This window comes from Eriocheir sinensis, chromosome 41, assembly GCF_024679095.1.
Source record: "Eriocheir sinensis breed Jianghai 21 chromosome 41, ASM2467909v1, whole genome shotgun sequence".
In the NCBI taxonomy this organism is placed as follows: Eukaryota; Metazoa; Arthropoda; class Malacostraca; order Decapoda; family Varunidae; genus Eriocheir; species Eriocheir sinensis.
Genome location: NC_066549.1, coordinates 7981284 through 7991091, shown reverse-complemented (window position 1 = coordinate 7991091; position 9808 = coordinate 7981284). Strand labels below are relative to the sequence as shown.

Genomic DNA, 9808 nt, shown 5'->3' with positions numbered 1-9808 from the left:
GTTCAGTGGTGCATCGCGACGTCTATTCCTTAAGTTCCTGCTCATGAGGTATGATGATATATAAAAGGTAGGGAGTGAGGAAAGTAAGAGATATTGGCCCATATTCTCAAACATGTAGAGGCTTTCGTGTAGAGGTTATGGGCGTTCCCTTGGGTATATATAGTTTTATGAGCCTAGCGATAATGTGATAAGGCTTCTGCACCGTCAACGTGAAAAAACACTCATAACAGCCCATATTATCTTCAGTGAGGCCTTGTTAAATAGAGGTTGTGAGAGCCGAGAGCGTCTGAGAATAACCATTGTCCTTACAGAGAAGAGACAAAGAAGAGACGGAAAGCAAGAACACGGAGGATCATGGATAGCTTTTGACAGGCTGAGGAACTAGAAGTATTGAGGAAAGCAGCAGGTATACGACGGGCTCTCGACAGGCCTTCGTTAGAGTGGTTCTGTTTAGAGCGCTTGAGACCACGTCAAGTAAATGATATGTAGATCAATGAGAGGCTTATCCCACATTGGTATGACAATATATATCCGGTTCTTCATAGTCTTTTGCTACCTCGTTGTTTGAGCTGTTAATGATCGATTTTTGAGGCCCGATTTTGATCTCTTAATAAATGAGTTGTGCATATTAAGATAGAACTTTATATAAAATGGTTTTCTTTATCATCATTTTCTTCTTCGTCTTCTTCTTTTTCTTCCTCCTCCTTTTCCTCCTCTATTTACCTCCATTTGATATTAGTGCGTCATTGGCAACACTTAGAGGGGTCACGCATGCAATCCTCGTAAGCAAATCGTGTCCCCCCTCACGGTACTTGTACTTCTCGTTCCACCCACAGAGCATGCGGCAAGGGTTCCTCGTCGTTCTCCTGGCGGCGGTGGTGGCGGGCCGGCATGGGTCCCTGGATGACCTTCGCCGAGATCCCACCACCCTGCAGGAGAAGACCATAAGGGCAATCGAGAGTCTGTCCCACGTGCTCATTGACCTCCAGGAGAGTCTTACGAACGAGGGGAGCGCGGCCACACCCACCGAGGCTCCATCCTCAGCAGGTATGTAAGATCCCCAGCCACCTTACCGAGTTTTTCAAAGCCTCCTTTTTTTTTTTTTTTTTTTTACAACAAAGAAGACAGCTCAAGGGCACTAAAAAGTAAACAATAATAAAAAAGCCCGCTACTCGCTGCTCCTGTCGACTTTTATATAGTATCTTATAATAAACGCCTTTTTTCTTGGATGTTAAAGTAATAGGAACGAAAGTTGGGCCATATTAAACATTTCGGGGCTTACACACCCACATTTGATAAGGCTTTAGGAAGGGAGTTGGGCAATTCCATAGTTTTATGAGCCTAGTTGTAGTTTGACAAGGCTTCTGCACCATGAACGTGAAAAAAACTCATGAAAACCTAACTAATCTCCTTTGTGGCCTGTGAAAGTATTTGTTATGAGAGCCGAAAGTGTCTACGGATACCCATACTTCTAACACCTTCCCTCAGTGCTGGGTGTAGTGGGGACGTGTTTGTGCATGTGTAAGGAAATTCAGTGTAGCCTACTTCTCTCAGTGTTGGGTGTAGTGGGAGAGTGTTTGTGCACGTGTAAGGAAATTCAGTGTAGCCTAGTTATGGGTCTCGGCGCCTTCTCTCAGTGTTGGGTGTAGTGGGAGAGTGTTTGTGCACGTGAAGGAAATTCAGTGTAGCCTAGTTATGGGTCTCGGCGCCTTCTCTCAGTGTTGGGTGTAGTGGGAGAGTGTTTGTGCACGTGAAGGAAATTCAGTGTAGCCTAGTTATGGGTCTCGGCACCTTCTCTCAGTGTTGGGTGTAGTGGGAGAGTGTTTGTGCACGTGTAAGGAAATTCAGTGTAGCCTAGTTATGGGTCTCGGCACCTTCTCTCAGTGTTGGGTGTAGTGGGAGAGTGTTTGTGCACGTGTAAGGAAATTCAGTGTAGCCTAGTTATGGGTCTCGGCTAAGTCCTGCCAACGCCACGACCTGATTTTCCTCTCCCCGAAACCCTTGAGCAGGTGATGGAGATATGGCCGATCTGCTGCTCAACCTCACCGCGGCCCTGCAGAATCACACGAGGGCGCTGCTCGACACTCAGGCGCAGGACGGCGATCGTGAAGGTGAGTTTGGTGACAGGGCAGACAATGGTGGAAGGAGGTGTAGGAGGAGGAAACAGATCAGTAAAAAAAAAGGAGGTGAAAGAAGAAGAAAATAACTAATCAAAAAGAAAAGTGGAAAAGGAGGAGGAGGAAGAGGAGGAGGAGGAAATAGATAATAAAAAAAGGAGGTGAAAGAAAAAGAAGAAAATAACTAATCAAAAAGAAAAGTGGGAAAGGAGGAGGAGGAAGAGCAGGACGAGGTAAAAAAAAGGAAAAGGAGGAGGGGGAGGTGGTGAAAGAAAAAAGAAAGATAAACTAATAAAAGAGGAAGAGAAGTATTAAAGGAGGAGGAAGCGAAATGGAAAAGGAAGAGGAGGAGGAAGAGGAGAAGGAGAAAGTAGAGTAGATAAAGGAAGAGGAGGTGGTGAAAGACAAAAGAAATATAGAAAAAAGGACGAGAAAGAAAAAGAAATAGATCAAGAAGAAAAAGAAAATGAAGAAAACAGGAAAGAGACCATTATACATATATCAAAATACTACCTAAAGACACACAACCCATTTCTCTTCCCCCACCCAGGCATCAAACTCGCTTTTACAACACAACCACACACACAAGACCGTTTACCCCATTAAAGACTAACCCTAGGGAGTTATACCACAATGGTTCAACCCCGCCTTCAAAGAGCCCCACATCACCACTTTTATCCTTCTCTCCCTCTCCCCTTTCTTCAATGGTGGGCCTGTTCATTCACTCACTCCCCTCCTACGTCCCCTGTGACTCCCAGAAGTGTAAACGCTCAGCTTTCCTGCATGTCTATTTTAAACACACATTGACCTTGCTTTCTATATTATTCATTACACTCCCTCCATCGTCTCTTAACACGTCCTCGTTGTCTCCCCTCCTCGCTCATCCCGTTAAGCCCTTCTCCCTACACATTCCAGGGTGCCCGTTGCCCTACTGGAGGTTAGGTGACGAGTGCTTCTACGTCAATCGGTACCTGCGGGTCAGTTGGAGCGAGGCGCGTCACTTCTGCAGAGGGTTAGGAGGTGACCTGGCCCAGCCCCGCATCGTGGCCACACTCAGGGCTGCCTTGCTCATGAAGTACCGTGAGTCTCTATGTGTGTGTGAAGTGTTTGTGTTTTGCTGTGAATGAATGAATGTTTCTGGTGCCGGCTGTTGACTTGCGGAGTTTTAGCAAATGTATCAGATCAAAAGCTAAACGAAAAGTGAAATAATAATACTGTATAAATAATAATAATAATAATAATAATAATAATAATAATAACTAAATCAACATGTAAGCAAATGAAAATGGCAGTCGAAAAGAACAAAGATCAGTGTGATGATACGGTGCATTCCGGTGTGTTATGTTGTTAAGCATTGATGTGTTGCTTCGTGAGGTGGTGGTGGTGATATGATGGAACAGTATGATATCACTAAAAAAAATAGTAACTTCACCGTAGTGTGGTGCTGGAATGTGGCGTTGCAATCGTGAGATGTGGTATTGTGTTTCAAGTTATGGTGTGTGTCAAAGGTATTGCTACTGCTGCTGATGGTTGCCTAATGTCAGCGGCGTGGTATGAACTCTGTGTTTGGTGGGCATTCCTATAGTGACATAAATACGACGGGCCAAGTCTCACGAGTCTAAAGATACAAAAATCTAAAAGGAATTTAAGAATACACATTTCATTTTCAAGGAAAGTAATTAAAATTGAGTAACTGGGGGCAAGGCCGAATGATTTCCCCTTACAATAAACGTTATTTGGCATTGTTGTATTGAAGACGTTATTTAATTAAACGTTTTGCATTAATCTTTGAGGGTGTTCGTGTGTTCTTGTGAGTGCCGAGGCGCTGCTCAAGTACTGGGGGCTTCATGTGTAGCATTTGTCTCTTTGAGTTTCACTGGAAAATTACTAAAGTTCTCCCTAACCCTTGAACGTTAGGTAAGGAACCGTGGGTCGATAATAATGATCAATACTCTCTCTCTCTCTCTCTCTCTCTCTCTCTCTCTCTCTCTCTCTCTCTCTCTCTCTCTCTCTCTCTCTCTTCCTGTCCGTAACCATCCTTCTTGCCATACCTACCGCAGCTGAGGACCACAACAGATTCGTCTGGGTGGGAGCATCTGAGGCAGGCGGGACCGAAGGCAACTGGTTATGGATGTCAGGGTTGGGCGTGAGGGCCGAGGATTGGGCACTGGACCAGCCTGACGGAGGAAATGAAAACTGTGTGGTGCTGAGCCGCGACGAGCACCCCTCCCTGCACGACAGCCCCTGCTATACCCACACCACCTTCATCTGCCAGGCCACCAGCCCCTCCTCTCCCAGTTCAACGCTCGCCTAGCCGAAATGTCAGCACGCCCAACCCACCACCTTCCTCCACCCTCTCCCGCCCAGCCAGACACCCGACGCAACTTTCATAAAGCCTTGCAGTTCTTCCGCGCCCGGGGTCCCAAGCAAGCCAGACGGTGGAAGGAAGTAGGCGAGACAGGTGGAAAGGATGCTACAGGAAGCTTGTTTGTTGCTCCCTAAACTTAACCTTAATTAATTGTGACAGACAGACGCACAATATCATAGAGGTCTGACACCTTAGGAATGGTGTCTTTAAAAATAATTTCGTACAGTAACGTGTTTTGTTCTTAGATATTGTTATTAAAATGTAGATTATTGTTAGGTGCTTTGTGGATGTCTCTCTCTCTCTCTCTCTCTCTCTCTCTCTCTCTCTCTCTCTCTCTCTCTCTCTCTCTCTCTCGAATGAAGGGTGGTAGGGAAATTACCTTTACAATAAATAGAAAAGGACAACACATTCGCATTATCGATACCAAAATAAAAACATCCATAACAACAACGGCAACGATGGTAACGACGACGACAACAGGAATAGCCGTAGCAAAACAGCCAAAGCAATAGCAACAGCAGCACCAGGAGCCTCAAGGTCACCCAAGAACCACTCCCGAGCCAGGAGCTTGACGACACTCCACCACACACCACGTAGTATATACTGTTGTAGTCTCAAAAGTAGGATATATGGGTAACTTTTAGCCTTATTGTATTGTAGGAAATAGAGCACAAAACCTTCCTCCAGCGTTCATGCCGTGACCTGTTTTTGTGGTACTGTAATTTTTGTGCAGCAACATCAGAGGTACCTCGTCTATTAATGCCATGCGATGCACCTCCCCCTTCCTTCCTTCCTTCCTTCGCCTTCACTGATGCCGCGCCCGCCACAGTCTTGTTTTTACCTATGAGCGTCACCTCGAGAGCTCCCTGAACCTTTAAGTACAGAAAAATAAGTAGATTGAGTAGCCCCCAGGACTCAAGACAAACAACTAAATCACATACTACTGACGGAACCGCGATACTGCAGGAGAGAGAGAGAGAGAGAGAGAGAGAGAGAGAGAGAGAGATTTACATAGATTTACATAGAAAATCAGACCACACAGACCCCATGGTCCAGACTAGGTGGTCTGTCCTTAAACCTAAGTGATTCTACATTAAACAGAAGGCTCCAAAACGATGCATTTCAACTCTAGTTGATATTAAGTTGATGGAAGTGACGGTCGAGCTTTTTTTTAAGGAGTCAATCGTGTTACACTGGACCACTGACGGTGGGAGCTTATTCCATTCTCGCACTACAATGTTGGTGAAGAAAAATTTGGTGCAGTCTGAATTTACTTGTCTACATTTGAGTTTTACGCCATTGTTCCTCGTACGCAAAGTGTCATCGATCATAAACAATGTTGATCTGTCTACATTCGTGAAACCATTGAGTATTTTAAAACATTCGATCAGTTTTCCTCGTAGGCGACGTTTCTCAAGAGAGAACATGTTAAGGGTGGAAAGCCTTTCTTCGTAAGATTTGTTGCGCAAGGAAGGGATCATTTTTGTTGCCCGACGCTGAACACCTTCTAATTTAGCAATGTCCTTTGCATGGTGGGGAGACCAAAACTGTACCGCATATTCCAAGTGGGGTCTGACAAAACTATTGTAGAGTGGAAGTATTACATCTTTATTCTTGAATAAAAAGTTTTTTTTAATGAAGCCCAACATTCTGTTCGCTTTATTTGCTATATCGATGGATTGCTGTGAGAATTTGAGGTTTGACGCGATTTTGACCCCCAAGTCCTTAACGCATTGAACGCTTTTGAGTTTAACGCCGTGCATTTCGTAATCGAACTTCTTATTCCTTGTTCCAACTTGAAGGACCTGGCACTTGTCAACGTTAAAGGGCATCTCCCATCTATCAGACCAAGCTGAAATTTGTGCAGATCCTCTTGGAGCCTTTGCCTGTCTTCGTCAGTGAGAACCGAGTTACCAGTCTTTGTGTCGTCTGCAAATTTACTAATGCGATTATTGAGTACGACATCCACATCGTTGATGTAAATAATGAAGAGCACTGGGCCAAGAACCGAGCCCTGAGGGACGCCACTAGTGACTGGTGCCCACTCTGAGTTAATCCGTCAATCAACACTCTTTGTTGTCTGTTGCTCAACCAATTCGCAATCCATTGGTGTATTTGACCGTCAATACTTATTTGCTTTAATTTGTAAAGAAATTTATGATGTGGGACTTTATCAAAAGCTTTCTGGAAATCAAGATAGACCACGTCCAGTGATTTGGTTACGTCATAAACCGTGAAGAGGTCATTATAAAAGGTTAATAGGTTTGATAGGCAGGATCTTTTGTTACGGAAGCCGTGTTGTGAGTTCCCAATTAATGAGTGGCTTTCAAGGTAACTCACAATTTTGTCTCTAATTATGCTCTCAAGTAGCTTACCTACAACCGAAGTTAGACTAATGGGCCTGTAAGAGAGAGAGAGAGAGAGAGAGAGAGAGAGAGAGAGAGAGAGAGAGAGAGAGAGAGAAGTTCTTAACAATTCCCTCCAAAGTATTCACAAAGGCTGCTATTCAACCGTCGGTATACATAAGCTCCAAAAGGCGGCGGCGGTGGGGGGCAACAACTGGTGGTGGTGGACTGGTGGTGCGAAATTGTGAATGCGATTTGCAACAGTTTAAACTCGCCTCTCGTCATCCCCTGCCCAGGTCCCTCCTTCCTCTCCTCCCTTCGTCACCGGTTACCCAGTCTCCCCTCCCAGGTTCCCCGCCTACCTCACCCTTGCACCCACACCCGCCCCGCCTTCCTCACCCTTCCTCGCCTCTCGAACTTCCCTCCAGCTTCACTCAGACCGGAAAGGGAAGGGCCGGGCATGCATGGACAGTAAGAATTATTTATGTATATTTTTAGGTATAGGATAAAGATAAGGGTATGAGTTTGTAAATTTAAGTATAGAAATCAAAGAAAAGGGTATGAGACTGTAAAAGGAACTCATTTGAAAGGACTCACAAGATGAATAAAAAGGAACAAATGAAGAACTGAATATCCTAGATCGAAAGAATGAACTATGGAATTTTACTCCTACAACTAATTTGCTATCGCTATTAGAATCACTCATTATAATCACAACCATCATCATTTAGTATATTCCTTCATTTCAACGAAGGCAGTAAGACATCGACACTCCCCCGAGTCCCTCTTCGATGTGACTGCCTGGTGTTGCAAGGACGCCAATCCCAAACACACGTGGGTCTACAAACTCTACATACAGGAAGATCTGAATGCCATTTGAAAACCTTGGCCGAGAATCTACTGGCGAGAGCGTGGCCATGAAAGCAGCGCCAGCAACTGCAAGAGGATGAGTTGCTGTTGGGGGAATGCGTGGCATTGGCAACCTATCCGTTTGCCGCTCGTGGGTGGAGGTTGAACCGATGAGGTGGGGAGAACCAGGATTAAGAGAGTACTTTCTGAATTCTGGGTAATACAAAAGAGGCGGGCGACACTGAGTTGAGTTAAAGAGAATCATGTAATGGGGTTGATTAAACAACGGATGATGAAAGAGGAATATTTTAAAAAGGGAGAATGAAAAATGAGATTGCCACCCTACGACAGCATCTATTAGTCTACAAGGGAAGCTAGGCGATGGTGAGGTATAAAGTATTAACACCACGTAAGACTAAGTAGATCTAGGTAGTGAAGGAGAGTGAAGTGATAAAAGTGCAAACCAAAAAAAGACGAACTTACAACTGATCAAGGAAAGGTCAGGGACGGTGAGGTTAGGTGAAGGAGGAAAAGGTGGTAAAAAATATAAAACAGGAAGAGAAGGAATGACTACCCTACTAAAGCAGTTGATTATCATTATACCCCTCAACCGTAATAACAACCCCCGATCCTGCCACCATCAACAAGGATCGTTGGCCCTCTGCCTCACGCCTCCACCCAAGGCCAAGCCTCCACCCACCTGCTGCTGTCGCGTGTCCTCTGTTCCTCCTCCGTCAAACCGTCTGCAGGCCGCCTCCGAAGTTACTGCAGTGCCTTCCTTGTGGACAGAATAGAAAATAAAGAATATAATAAAAACTGGACACACACACACACACAACTTAAATATCTACTTGACATACCAGGGGATAAGAGTCTTTATCTCGTAAATAATTATTAAGGTTACCGCAGCTCCCCTGCCAGTGAACGACGCCCTACCCTCCTCTTATTCACCATGACGCCTGAGTCTGCAGACCAGCTATCTACCTACGCTTGGCTTTCCTGAAGAACTAAATGGCTGCAACGGAGCCTTCAGCCTATACAATGGTGTGTCACTCCTAGCGCCGCATCATAACACCTGCAATCTTGCATCACTTAATTAATTCTCTGCTGAAGCCTATTAAATAACACGTGGGCTGGATTTCTATACCTGTAACATCTTGCCTTTTAGTGTTTTAATAATTTTCTTGCGGTTATTTGGCACTCCTGCTTTTAATTAAAGTTGTTTTCCCTTCGTATTTAATATATTATCTGTTGAGTGCATGGGAAAACTTGAGCAGGTGAGCAAGTACACTACATCCATATTGAAAATATATGTAAAGAAAAACATGCGTTGGGGAACCTCTAAGAAAAGGAGACACGACGAAATATTATGAACAAATAAGGAAAACATACAGCCAGAGTGCAGCTGCTCGGCCTGTGCGGGAAACGATCCATGTGATCCTGAGAAAGCTGCCTCAGAATCGGTTCCCAATTTAGCAGGGCTGGCATGATTGAAATAAAATGATTTTAATCATGTGATTATAATCGATTATAATCACAGAAAAAAATCACTGATTGAAATCAAAATCCTTTAATTTTAAATATAATGAGCATTGTATGCACTGCATACAATGAGGCAGCTTTCTCAGGATCACATGGATCGTTTCCCGCACCTTATATTAAAAATTAGAGGATAATGTGTTCATTGTAATATAAGTGTTCATTGTAATAGAAGTGCTTATTCAAATGTGTTCATTGTATGTATGACTTAAAAATTCCAGATAGTTGAAATTACAGCACTTTGGGTGGCTGGAGATTTCAGGTCTTATTCCTGGCTATTGAGGCATGACTTATTCAGAACCTGTCCCCGAGGCCATAGCAGGAAAGATTGTCAGTGAGGTTAATTTACTAAAGGATTCTACTGGAACTATATTTATCATTCTGATAATTTTTGTGGGCCCAAAAAGGCATTTTATACTCAATCTGCATTTGTTACCAAAAATACTTTTCCCATTAATAATGTTTTTTTTACTACCGGTATTTAAAATAATTAGTTGCCAACTTTGGCATGTACTCAGGAACAAAACATAACGGAGTGGGTGGCAGACATCTTCTGACTTGTAAGCAAGCAAGTACTGCTGCTACAGTTT

General features: G+C 44.1%; 1 protein-coding gene across 1 annotated transcript; it reads left to right on the top strand.

The window, feature by feature from the left end:
- Positions 1-836: 836 nt before the first annotated feature.
- LOC127009610 (C-type lectin domain family 4 member F-like) lies at positions 837-8361 on the top strand (the record flags this gene model as incomplete). Its single annotated transcript, XM_050882832.1, is given in 4 exon segments — positions 837-1047; positions 2010-2111; positions 3033-3197; positions 4178-8361. Coding segments are annotated over 4 exon segments (729 nt in total). The 3' UTR covers positions 4432-8361.
- Between the last annotated feature and the right edge of the window lie 1447 nt (positions 8362-9808).